Source organism: Oncorhynchus clarkii, chromosome 20 (genome assembly GCF_045791955.1).
Source record: "Oncorhynchus clarkii lewisi isolate Uvic-CL-2024 chromosome 20, UVic_Ocla_1.0, whole genome shotgun sequence".
Lineage (NCBI taxonomy): Eukaryota > Metazoa > Chordata > Actinopteri > Salmoniformes > Salmonidae > Oncorhynchus > Oncorhynchus clarkii.
Genome location: NC_092166.1, coordinates 574,434 through 588,563, shown reverse-complemented (window position 1 = coordinate 588,563; position 14,130 = coordinate 574,434). Strand labels below are relative to the sequence as shown.

Below are 14,130 nucleotides of genomic sequence, written 5' to 3'. Positions count from 1 at the left end.
ATATCGTTTAGGACCTTGAGCGTGGCTGAGGTGCACCCACGACCAGCTCTGAAACCAGATTGCATAGCAGAGAAGGTATGGTGAGATTCGAAATGGTCGGTAATCTGTTTGTTGACTTGGCTTTCGAAGACCTTAGAAAGGCATGGTAGGATAGATATAGGTCTGTAGAAGTTTGGGTCAAGAGTGTCCCCCTCTTTGAAGAGGGGGATGACCGCAGCTGCTTTCCAATCTTTGGGAATCTCAGACGACACGAAAGAGAGGTTGAACAGGCTAGTAATAGGGGTGGCAACAATTTCGGCAGATAATTTTAGAAAGAAAGGGTCCAGATTGTCTAGCCCGGCTGATTTGTAGGGGTCCAGATTTTGCAGCTCTTTCAGAACATCAGCTGAACGGATTTGGGAGAAGGAGAAATGGGGAAGGCTTGGGCGAGTTGCTGTTGGGGGTGCAGTGCTGTTGACCGGGGTAGGAGTAGCCAAGTGGCAAGCATCATAGATTGTCATCAAATAGTAAAACATGAAAACTGATCAATGAAAAATACATATTGTACGAAAAATACAATAAAAAAACTGTATTTGGTGTAGTATTTGGTGTAGAAAATTAAGATTAACAAACATTTGTTCTGATTTTGACTTCTTAGCTACTTGCTGCTGCTTTCTTAGCCAGATGTCCCTTGTAAAAAATATTCTATATCTCATTGGGACATTCCTTAAATGAAAGGTTAAATAACATGAAAATAAATAAAGGCCGACCGACCTGACACTGGGCATAGAGGAGCACAGTTTCCTGGTCCTCTGGGGGTTAGAGAGGTCGACCTGAGCTTCGGCGTAGCTGACAGGGACAGACAGGCAGGACATGGACATGCCTCCCACTGAGAGGTGGTCTCCCCCCTGGGGCAGATGTTGATCCTCTGGGTAATCACTCTTCACTTCTGACTCAACATCTGAGTCGGCTCCTATCTGGAAGATCACCTTGGTCCTGGGCTCAGCCTCCCCAGTGTCCTGGCCTTCGTCCTCCATGTTTACCTTAAAAGAAGAAGAAGATTTAATTCATCCATACGAGACATAAATGTATCTTCTGCTGTACAAAACCCCTCCAATACACAAACACACCTTGGTCCTGGGTTCAGCCTCCCCAGTGTCCTGGCCTTCGTCCTCCATGTTTACCTTAGAAGAAGAAGAAGATTTTATTAATCCATACGAGACATAAATGTATCTTCTGCTGTACCCAACCCCTCCAATACACAAACACACCTTGGTCCTGGGTTCAGTCTCTTCTGTGTCCTGGCCTCCCTCCTCCATGTAGGGGACATAGGGGATGGACTCCGGGGCGATGTTCTGCAGCCAGTTCTCTACGTACTGGTGTACCCCAGAGGGGGCTAGAGGGGGGTGCAAGACAGGCATGGAGAAGCTCTCACTCAGTAGAGTCTGTTTAGGGGATTTGGTTCTGTCCTCGTTAGACATGGACCTCTGCTTAGCCAAGGTCTTTCTGGTTGGCTGGCTGGCCATCTTTCGACCCGTCTGTCTGACTATCTGTCTACTGTCTGTTTGTCTGTCTGTCTGTCCGGTATCTGTATGTATGTCTGTCTCTCCGATGTCAGTCTGTCTGGCTGGGGAAACATAAAACACATTCTTCCTCGGCTGTGTCTTCTGCCTGGAATACTTAGCGGTGTTGACCTTCTGGGATCTTTGCCCTCTTCCAAACTTCTCACCTATATTCAGCTGTTTTTCAGAAGCTAAACCTCGTTTTTCAGAATCTTTCAAGTTTATGTTTAACACCAAGGGCCCATTCTTCACAGGAATATAATTGATATTCTTCTCTACCTTCTCTCTACTCCTCTGGCTGACTTGGCTGTCACTCTCTGTTGCGCTTAGAATTTGTTCACTTCCTGTTGCACTGCCGCTCTTCTTCTCTGTGCTGGCAGGAGAAAAGGTATTTTTGGTGCTCCGAACAGACCCTGCAACGCTGTCCTTCTGTCTGCTCTTTGAGCTCGTAGTGGACGTTGGGCTTATTTGAATCCCGTTCCGCTTCACTGTCCTCTTCTTGTTGTTCTCTTCAAGAGCATCCGCCTCAACCCCCTTCTCTTCTTTCGCTACTGTCTTGGAACATTCCAGTTCCTTTCTCCCTGAACATCCTAATTCCTTTCTCTCTGAACATCCTAATTCCTTTGTCTCTGAACATCCTAATTCCTTTCTCTCTGAACATCCTAATTCCTTTGTCTCTGAACATCCAAATTCCTTTGTCTCTGAACATCCAAATTCCTTTGTCTCTGAACATCCTAATTCCTTTCTCTCTGAACATCCAAATTCCTTTGTCTCTGAACATTCAAATTCATTTGTATCGGAACATTCCAATACCTTTGGTTCTGGCCATTCTGTCTCTTTAGGAGATGACCCTGTGTAAGACTCTGACGCGGCGTAAGCTTCGTTGTCTGGGAAAGACGCCAGTTTGTTGCTAATGATCTCTGGTTGTTTTTGAAATGGAAGGGTGACATTCTGAGAAGGTGAGGTGGGTTCAGAAGACAGAGAGAGTATCTCATCCCTCTGTTGGTTCAGTGAGTCGCTGGTACTGGATGGTCGGGTTAAGTCCACGGAGGAGCGCGGCCCCGAATCTGAAGAGGCCGGTTTACTCCGCGGAATGGGGTTGGAGCCACCACCACAACCTCCACCATACCCTGCCTCGCCTGCATAACCCCCACCTCCCTCCCCACATGTCCCATACCCGGCCCCCAGGGCGTTGGCATAGTAGTTATCGTAGCTGCTCTGTCTCCTCTCGTAGATGTGCATGACGGTCTCAGTGATCTCCCTGCCATTACCATTGTTCTGAATCTGCATCACCTCTGCTACTCCAGAGGACCGGAGTGAGGAGTGGGAGCTGGTCCTGATGGCCCTGCTGGCCCCAGCCGAGCCACTCTTCCTGGGCTTGGGGACAGGTGGTATGGCGGGTAACCTGGAGCTGCTGCTGCTCTGCCGGACCACACAGTACCCCTCTGTGGTTTCCCCGTCTGCCATGCACTCTGTGTACGAAAAAGTCCCCAGGCTGGTCTCCTGGACACCTGTCTCCGTCACCGTGGTTACGCTCTCCACGGACGCCTGTTTCTTTTTCACCTGTCTCAGCCCAGGGGTTGGCATCCGCTTCTGACGGGGGTGGGCCTTCAGAGAACCAGCCCTGCCTCCACCGCCACTGTCCGTCCCTCCTCCGTCTGTCCCGCTGAAGGCCACGTCCCTCTCTGCATTGCGGCTGGGGTGGTTACTCTCCTTGGTCTCATCCTCACTGAGACCAATGTTAGGGTCTTTCGCCTCCACGTTGTTGTCGGGGGACTGTGGGGTGGATACCGACTTGGCTCCTAGTTTATGATTGGTCACCACGCTGGAGCGGCTCAACGTGGTCGTCCAATGGATCATCTCCTCCTCCTTAATGGTCAGACGGACCTGCCAATCAGAATCAAATCAGAGGTGCTTTAAACCATGACATTCCATAAATATATAAATAATGGAAGTAATGATATTAATAATATTAGTAACAACAACACCATACTCAACAACAACAACAACACCATTCTCAAACAACAATATTCTCAACAACAACATACTCAACAACATCAACATACTCAACAACATCAACATACTCATCGAAAATAACAACAACACCACCATAGTCAACAACAATAACAACAACAACATACTCAACAACAGCACCACCATACTCAAAAACAACAACAACACCATACTCAACAACAATAACAATAACAACAACAACATACTCAACAACAGCAGCAGCAACAACAACAACAGTACTAACCTTCATCTCGACGGTCATGCTGCCATCCTGGTTGACCCTGAAGGACTTCTCAATGTCATCATCCTGCGGTACGATGGAGGTCTTCCCGTTGTCCTCTACAAGCTGATACGTCTCTGTCTCCATATCTATAGAGCCCCCGGTCTTTCTCTGGTTTAGCTCTGTCTCCATGTTCTCTGGGAGGCGGACCGGCTGGCCATAGGAGCTATCGTTCACAGACTTGTTGATCTGGTTCACAAAGTATCTTTCTGATGACAGGCTGAAGTTCCTGGACCGCCGTCCGCTGGATAACGATGTTTTATTTTCTAAGAGATAAGAGTGTTGATAAGAGATAAGAGTGTTGATAAGAGATAAGAGTGTTGATAAGAGATAAGAGTGTTGATAAGAGATAAGAGTGTTGATAAGAGATAATAGTGTTGATAAGAGATAAGAGTGTTGATGGGAGAGGAGGAGAGGAAGGAAGAGAGAAAAAATAAATATATATTTTTTTGTTGTTGTTGAAAAAGTAGGACTATCAGAAGAAAAATAATATGTTTAGTCACAATACAATCAAACAATTTGATCTATGACACACTCAATCACGCTGATTAAGGTCTTATCCTTCACACATCGGTGTTTATTTAAATAATGACTTAGCCCACAAAATAAAAGCTTTTTAACTTGCAAATCCACATGATTGCCTGGACCTGGATTGTTGTATGCCACTCAACACCCATTTGTTATAATTCTTCCTTTTGCTTTTTGATATACTATCCCCCCAAGGGCACCTGTGGTTGTTCTGGAATACCTGAAGCAATCCTGCTACATTTTTCTTCAATCAATCAGTCACTAGTCAACACAAAGCACTACCAAGCTGAACACTCACCTGTTAGAGGCTTTAGCCTGGTTGGTTCTATAGAGTCTGAGTTAAAGGACAGAGCAGCAGCAGGCTGGGTCGGTCTCAGGAAGTCATAGTTCCCTGGTCTAAAAGGTTCGTTCCCCGAAGCTACCACCACCCCAGAACACAGGATCAAGGCTGGCAGACCTTCAACCTGAAAGACAAAGGAGGAGACATACAATCTCAAGTCAATGGAATTACAATATCTATCAGAATGAACAGTTGTTAGGTTTCATAATAATTCAATAAAGTTGGCTGCCGTTTTGCTCCGACCCAACTTTGCTATTTTGGGATTCTTTTAGCGATTATTTGTCCTTTATTTGAATTAAATGTATCCACTATCATTTCTTAAAACCGACAAGACGTTAAACATCAGATCAGCAGTCACTTACCTCAATTCCAGCTTCAACTTTGACCTCAACTCATCTGCCCTGGGCTCTTTCTGTTATTTTGGGGGTTTACAAGAGGAAACACCTGCGTTACAGAGACAACCGAAGGGGAGTCCAGGCGAGATCAAGCTGAAGGGAAAGCAAGCCACCTCTTCCCTCCATTCTACTGGCCAATCTTATTGCTCTTGATAATAAGATGGATAACATCCGATTGCGGATTTGCTACCAATGAGACTTGCTACCAATGTAACTGCAATATTCTCTGCTTTTCTGAAACATTTCTTTTGGACAAGATAGAACCCATGGCTATCCAACTCAATGAATTCTCCATTCACAGAGAGGACAGGACAGTGGAGTCATGGAAATCAAGAGGGGGAGGGATTCGCCTCTTCATCAGAAAAAAATGGTTTCTGACTCGAGCACAGTGGAAGTCCAGGTCCCGAACTCCCTGACCTATATTTTTTTCTTGACAGTTGTTTCTGGTGTGGTGTATTCCATTAGATCTGGAAAAGAGACATAAAGGAGGAGATCCTTCTGACTTAGATAACTACTGCCCAATTTCCAAGTTATCTTGCCAAAGTTTAAGAATCGCTGACTAACTTTCACCTAATAACATTTTTAACTTCGTACTTTTTAATGTGCACCAATCCAGTTTTAGATCTGGACATAGCAGTTTCAGCTGCTACCCTCGTTATAGATGGTTAAATTGCTTGGATCATAAAAATCATTGTTTATAGACCTCTTCAAGGCCTTCGATACCATTGACGATCACATTTTTAGTCAAAGGTTCAAAGGTTTACTGATATACGCAGGGATCAGGCTTCTTGCAAGTGGTTTGAAAATGATCTTACAGACAGAACTCAATGTGTGATTTCTGATGGTGTTAAGTCTAGTTTTCTGGATATTATAAAAGCTGTACCACAGGGGTCGGTGCTGGGACCTGTCCTCTTTACTATTTAAATCAATTATATTGGTCTATCTGTTAAAACTCATCACATTCATCTGTATGCAGACAACACTGTTATGTATGCCATTGTCACAACTGTTTACCATTCTATATTAGAGCTGCAATCTGACCTTGTTACCATACAGAATGCCCTGGTTGGCTTAAAACTTGTATTTAATGTGGGCAAGACTAAATATATGTTGTTCTCTAGTTCTCTCCAGAATGTTTCAGATGGACTACATATGTATTCATTGGATGGTTCTCCCATTGATCGGGTAAAGTGAAGAGGCGACTCCTGGATGCTGGCCTTCTAGGCAGAGTTCCTCTGTCCAGTGTCTGTGTTCTTTTGCCCATCATATAATTTTTTTTTTTTGGACAGTCTGAGATATTACTTTGTCTTTGCAACTCTGCCTAGAAGGCCAGCATCCCGGGGGTTGCCTCTTCACTGTTGACGTTGAGACTGGTGTTTTGCGGGTACTATTTAATGAAGCTGCCAGTTGAGGACTTGTGAGGCGTCTGTTTCTCAAACTAGACACTAATGTACTTGTCCTCTTGCTCAGTTATGCACCGGTGTCTCCCATTCCTCTTTCTATTCTGGTTAGAGCCAATTTGCGCTGTTCTGTGAAGGGAGTTGTACACAGCGTTGTACAAGATCTTCAGTTTCTTGGCAATTTCTCGCATGGAATAGCCTTAATTTCTCAGAACAACAATATACTGACGTGTTTCAGAAGAAAGTGCTTTGTTTCTGGCCATTTTGAGCCTGTAATTGATCCCACAAATGCTGATGCTCCAGATACTCAACTAGTCTAAAGAGGGACAGTTTTATTGCTTCTTTAATTAGCACAACAGTTTTCAGCTGTGCTACCATAATTGCAAAAGGCTTTTCTAATGATCAATTAGCCTTTTAAAATGATAAACTCGGATTAGCTAACACAATGTGCCATTGGAACACAGGAGTGATGGTTGCTGATAATGGGCCTCTGTACGCCTATGTAGATATTCCATAAAAAAATCAGCTGTTACCAGCTACAATAGTCAATTATAACATTAACAATGTCTACACTGTATTTCTGATCAATTTGATGTTATTTTAATGGACCAAAAATGTGCTTTTCTTTCAAAAACATGGACATTTCCAAGTGACTCCAAACTTTTGAACAGTAATGTATCTCTGTATATAGTATGTTAAGCTAGTCCCTATAAATATCTCTGTATATAGTATGTTATACTAGTGCCGATATATATATATATATATATATATCTATGTATATGGTATGCTATAATAGTCCCTATATATATATGTATATATATATATATATATATATATATATGTATATAGTATGCTATACTAGTGCCTATATATATATCTGTATATAGTATGCTAAACTTATGCCTATATATATATATATATGTGTGTGCTCCAAGATGGCAGACGTCTTTTGTCCTCGTCTTGTCGTGTCCCGTATATGTATATATATATATATTTACAACTTTCTTCGCATACCTTTTTATATTTTTATTTTATTTTCCATAAACTCATCTTCAAAACAATCTCCTCACCAATTTATATATTTTTTAAAATAAAGTATTATTTACCTCAAATCTGTAATCCTCCATAGAAGCTAACCAGAAGCTAGTCAGAAGCTAACCAGAAGCTAGCCAGAAGCTAGACAGAAGCTAGCCAGAAGCTAGACAGAAGCTAATCCAGAAGCTAGCCAGAAGCTAACCTGAAGCTAATCAGAAGCTAGTTAGCTTCTTTACTGGCTAATCGTTAGTATTCAGCTAACTACGGTTTGTGGTTATCAGCTATCCTTTAGCTCGAAAATCTATCGCCAGTTTTGTACGGCGCGGCTCGGACCGGAACATACCGGACCTATTTTTCTCTCCATGTCCCCGGATTTCAACCACTAACTCTGGACATTTGCACCTGGATCTCGCAGCTAGCTAGCTGCTATCCGTGTGACTATCGGCTTACGTCGATTCCGGAGCAAACATCAATTATTCCGGAGCTAGCCAGCTGAAGAGTTCCATCACTCACTCCTGGTCTACAATCACCTATCCGGACCCGTTTTACTGCCAACCCGGAGCCCCACCGGGCCTCCACAACTGGACTACCGACGTTATCTGCCTGAGGGAGTTATCCGGCTGGCTCCTCCGTCGCGACGCTACCTGAACGCCCATCTGCGGTCCGCTAATCGTTAGCTGTCTTATCGGCTGCTATCTGAATAGACCTATCGGACAATTTATTTTTAAAAAATTTAAAAATTCTTGGGCCTCTATAACTATATCTATTGTTTTTTTTGCGAATTGGATTGATCCCCTCTACCACACGGAACCTCACTAATCCTACCGACGGAAACACACGAGGTGGCTAAAAACAGACCTCCATCCTATGCTAGCTTGCCAGGCTAGCTGGCCCGATGGCCCGGCTAGCTGTCTGAATCGCCGTGACCCCAACCAACCTCCCTACTCACTGGACCCTTTTGATCACTCGACTAAGCATGCCTCTCCTTAATGTCAATATGCCTTGTCCATTGCTGTTCTGGTTAGTGTTTATTGGCTTATTTCACTGTAGAGCTCACTATACCTTATCCAACCTATTAGTTCCACCACCCACACATGCGATGACATCTCCTGGTTTCAATTATGTTTCTAGAGACAATATCTCTCTCATCATCACTCAATACCTAGGTTTACCTCCACTGTATTGACATCCTACCATACCTTTGTCTGTACATTATACCTTGAAGCTATTTTATTGCCCCCAGAAACCTCCTTTTACTCTCTGTTCCAGACGTTCTAGACAACCAATTCTTATTGCTTTTAGCCGTACACTTATCCTACTCCTCCTCTGTTCCTCTGGCGATGTAGAGGTGAATCCAGGCCCTGCAGTGCCTAGCTCCACTCCTATTCCCCAGGCGCTCTCTTTTGATGACTTCTGTAACCGTAATAGCCTTGGTTTCATGCATGTTAACATTAGAAGCCTCCTCCCTAAGTTTGTTTTATTCACTGCTTTAGCACACTCTGCCAACCCGGATGTTCTAGCTGTGTCTGAATCCTGGCTTAGGAAGACCACCAAAAATTCTGAAATTTTCATCCCAAACTACAACATTTTCAGACAAGATAGAACTGCCAAAGGGGGCAGTGTTGCAATCTACTGCAAAGATAGCCTGCAGAGTTCTGTCCTACTATCCAGGTCTGTAGCCAAACAATTTGAACTTCTACTTTTAAAAATCCACCTCTCTAAAAACAAGTCTCTCACCGTTGCCGCCTGCTATAGACCACCCTCTGCCCCCAGCTGTGCTCTGGACACCATATGTGAACTGATTGCCCCCCATCTATCTTCAGAGCTTGTGCTGCTAGGCGACCTAAACTGGAACATGCTTAACACCCCAGCCATCCTACAATCTAAGCTTGATGCCCTCAATCTCACACAAATGATCAATGAACCTACCAGGTACCTCTCCAAAGCCTTAAACACGGGCACCCTCATAGATATCATCCTAACCAACTTGCCCTCTAAATACACCTCTGCTGTCTTCAACCAAGATCTCAGCGATCACTGCCTCATTGCCTGCATCCGTAATGGGTCAGCGGTCAAACGACCTCCACTCATCACTGTCAAACGCTCCCTGAAACACTTCAGCGAGCAAGCCTTTCTAATCGACCTGGCCGGGGTATCCTAGAAGGATATTGATCTCATCCCGTCAGTAGAGGATGCCTGGTTATTTTTTTTAAATGCCTTCCTAACCATCTTAAGTAAGCATTCCCCATTCAAGAAATGTAGAACCAGGAACAGATATAGCCCTTGGTTCTCCCCAGACCTGACTGCCCTTAACCAACACAAAAACATCCTATGACGTTCTGCATTAGCATCGAACAGCCCCCGTGATATGCAGCTGTTCAGGGAAGCTAGAAACCGTTATACACAGGCAGTTAGAAAAGCCAAGGCTAGCTTTTTCAAGCAGAAATTTGCTTCCTGCAACACTAACTCAAAAAAGTTCTGGGACACTGTAAAGTCCATGGAGAATAAGAACACCTCCTCCCAGCTGCCCACTGCACTGAAGATAGGAAACACTGTCACCACTGATAAATCCACTATAATTGAGAATTTCAATAAGCATTTTTCTACGGCTGGCCATGCTTTCCACCTGGCTACCCCTACCCCGGTCAACAGCACAGTATACCCCACAGCAACTCGCCCAAGCCTTCCCCATTTCTCCTTCTCCCAAATCCAGTCAGCTGATGTTCTGAAAGAGCTGCAAAATCTGGACCCCTACAAATCAGCCGGGCTAGACAATCTGGACCCTTTCTTTCTAAAATTATCTGCCGAAATTGTTGCCACCCCTATTACTAGCCTGTTCAACCTCTCTTTCGTGTCGTCTGAGATTCCCAAAGATTGGAAAGGAGCTGCGGTCATCCCCCTCTTCAAAGGGGGGACACTCTTGACCCAAACTGCTACAGACCTATATCTATCCTACCATGCCTTTCTAAGGTCTTCGAAAGCCAAGTCAACAAACAGATTACCGACCATTTAGAATCTCACCATACCTTCTCTGCTATGTAATCTGGTTTCAGAGCTGGTCATGGGTGCACCTCAGCCACGCTCATGGTCCTAAAAGATAACTTAACCGCCATCGATAAGAAACAATACTGTGCAGCCGTATTCATTGATCTGGCCAAGGTTTTCGACTCTGTCAATCACCACATCCGCATCGGCAGACTCGACAGCCTTGGTTTCTCAAATGATTGCCTCGCCTGGTTCACCAACTATTTCTCTGATAGAGTTCAGTGTGTCAAATCGGAGGGTATGCTGTCCGGACATCTGGCAGTCTCTATGGGGGTGCCACAGGGTTCAATTCTTGGACCAACTCTCTTCTCTGTATACATCAATGATGTCGCTCTTGCTGCTGGTGAGTCTCTGATCCACCTCTACGCAGACGACACCATTCTGTATACTTCTGGCCCTTCTTTGGACACTGTGTTAACAACCTTCCAGGCAAGCTTCAATGTCATACAAGTCTCCTTCCGTGGCCTCCTATTGCTCTTAAATACAAGTAAAACTAAATGCATGCTCTTCAACCGATCGCTGCCTGCACCTGCCCGCCTGTCCAACATCACTACTCTGGACGGCTCTGACTTAGAATACGTGGACAACTACAAATACCTAGGTGTCTGGTTAGACTGTAAACTCTCCTTCCAGACCCATATCAAACATCTCCAATCCAAAGTTAAATCTAGAATTGGCTTCCTATTTCGCAACAAAGCATCCTTCACTCATGCTGCCAAACATACCCTTGTAAAACTGACCATCCTACCAATCCTCGACTTTGGCGATGTAATTTACAAAATAGCCTCCAATACCCTACTCAACAAATTGGATGCAGTCTATCACAGTGCAATCCGTTTTGTCACCAAAGCCCCATATACTACCCACCATTGCGACCTGTACGCTCTCGTTGGCTGGCCCTCGCTTCATACTCGTCGCCAAACCCACTGGCTCCATGTCATCTACAAGACCCTGCTAGGTAAAGTCCCCCCTTATCTCAGCTCGCTGGTCACCATAGCATCACCCACCTGTAGCATGCGCTCCAGCAGGTATATCTCTCTGGTCACCCCCAAAACCAATTATTTCTTTTGTCGCCTCTCCTTCCAGTTCTCTGCTGCCAATGACTGGAACGAACTACAAAAATCTCTGAAACTGGAAACACTTATCTCCCTCACTAGCTTTAAGCACCAACTGTCAGAGCAGCTCACATATTACTACACCTGTACATAGCCCACCTATAATTTAGCCCAAACAACTACCTCTTTCCCTACTGTATTTATTTTATTTATTTTGCTCCTTTGCACCCCATTATTTTTATTTCTACTTTGCACATTCTTCCACTGCAAATCTACCATTCCAGTGTTTTACTTGCTATATTGTATTTACTTTGCCACCATGGCCTTTTTTTGCCTTTACCTCCCTTATCTCACCTCATTTGCTCACATCGTATACAGACTTGTTTATACTGTATTATTGACTGTATGTTTGTTTTACTCCATGTGTAACTCTGTGTCGTTGTATGTGTCGAACTGCTTTGCTTTATCTTGGCGAGGTCGCAATTGTAAACTTGCCTACCTGGTTAAATAAAGGTGAAATAAAATGTTTTAAAAAAAATATATATATATACATAGATCTGTATATAGTATGCTATACTAGTGACTATATATATCAATATATATGGTATGTTATACTAGTCCCTATATATATATATCTGTATATGGTATGTTATACTAGTGCCGATAAATATATATATCTGTAAATTGTATGTTATACTAGTCCCTATATATATATATCTGTGTATATAGTATGCTATACTAGTCCCTATACATATATATATATATATATATATATATATATATATATATATATATATCTGTAAATAGTATGTTATACTAGTCCCTATATATATATATATATATATATATATATATATATTTGTGTATATAGTATGTTATACTAGTCCCTATATATATATATATATATATATATATATATATATATCTGTGTATATAGTATGCTATACTAGTCCCGATACATATCTGTACATAACTTCTTACTTTCTCATGTTTGTCTTATTTGTGGAGTGTTTTTGTTCTACCTTGTTATTTTGAGGGCTACATTGATATTGATTACAGCATTGTTGGGGATAGACATTACAACTTGGCATCAATATATTTCAGGGCCCGTATGTATCACGTGTCTCAGAGTAGGTGTGTTGATCTAGGATCGGGTCTCTCCTGTCCATATCATTATATCTAAAACACAAAACTGATCCTAAATCCCACTCCTACCCTGAGATACTTGATACATATGACCCCTGATCTCCCTCTCATCTCAAAGAACATCCAGAAGGAAACCATTAACCACTTTGATCTGCTGCTCCCATCAACTCTGGGTTAATCAAAGATAATTAAGAGGAATTAATCCCTGACTCTGGGCCAGAACAGGTACGTCATCCTGATAGCAGATGGACGGCAGACAGATTATTCTGTTAATTCCCAGTAGGGGGCAGAAGGCTTGATAGTACGTCATCAGGGTGCCCTGGGGTGTCTCCGATCAGTCCTAGAGATAGGGTGCATACATAGAGATAGATAGAGGACTCATCTTTGTATCTATGCCATTATAGCATCTGTGATAGCCTAAATGGCTCTGCCCAAGCTATCTCCATTTTAAAGTAGTACATTTTCTTAATCACGATTGGATGATCCCTCCTGATGACCCGGTCACCAGGAGGGATCAGCCAATGAAATTGGAATCCCCCAATGGCGCTGCCCATGCTTGGACGGCCTTTTGGCCACTAGAGGCCTCTATCAATCTCTATGGGTGAGTCCAAAATTGCAGCCGTTTCTCTGTGGAGTGTACTACATTTGGCCGGAACCACATAAGGTTCTTTAGTCAGTAGCTAACATGTGGTTCTTTAGTCAGTAACTAACATGTTGTTCTTTAATTCTTTAGTCAGTAACTAACATGTTGTTCTTTAGTCAGTAACTAACATGTTGTTCTTTAGTCAGAAACTAACATGTTGTTCTTTAGTCAGTAACTAACATGTTGTTCTTTAGTCAGTAACTAACATGTTGTTCTTTAGTCACTAACTAACATGTTGTTCTTTAATCAGTAACTAACATGTTGTTCTTTAGTCAGTAACTAACATGTTGTTCATTAGTTCTTTAGTCAGTAACTAACATGTTGTTCTTTAGTCAGTAACTAACATGTTGTTTTTTAGTCAGTAACTAACATGTTGTTCTTTAGTCAGAAACTAACATGTTGTTCTTTAGTCAGTAACTAACATGTTGTTCTTTAGTCAGTAACTAACATGTTGTTCTTTAGTCAGTAACTAACATGTTGTTATTTAGTCAGAAACTAACATGTTGTTCTTTAGTCAGAAACTAACATGTTGTTCTTTAGTCAGAAACTAACATGTTGTTCTTTAGTCAGTAACTAACATGTTGTTATTTAGTCAGTAACTAACATGTTGTTCTTTAGTCAGAAACTAGCATGTTGTTCTTTAGTCAGAAACTAACGTGTTGTTCTTTAGTCACTAACTAACATGTTGTTCATTAATTCTTTAGTCACT

The 14,130-nt window shown here is 42.8% G+C and overlaps 1 protein-coding gene across 2 annotated transcripts in view; it reads right to left on the bottom strand.

The window, feature by feature from the left end:
- LOC139375760 (retinitis pigmentosa 1-like 1 protein) overlaps nucleotides 1-14,130 on the bottom strand; it is a 48,982-nt gene that overhangs the window by 13,636 nt on the left and 21,216 nt on the right. For both annotated transcript variants that reach the window (XM_071117582.1, XM_071117581.1), the window contains 5 exons: nucleotides 4,661-4,826; nucleotides 3,799-4,100; nucleotides 1,251-3,428; nucleotides 1,110-1,163; nucleotides 754-1,022 (listed from right to left, as the gene is read on the bottom strand). In XM_071117582.1, coding sequence (XP_070973683.1) covers nucleotides 754-1,022; nucleotides 1,110-1,163; nucleotides 1,251-3,428; nucleotides 3,799-4,100; nucleotides 4,661-4,826 — 2,969 coding nt within the window. The remainder of the gene's footprint in view (nucleotides 1-753; nucleotides 1,023-1,109; nucleotides 1,164-1,250; nucleotides 3,429-3,798; nucleotides 4,101-4,660; nucleotides 4,827-14,130) is intronic.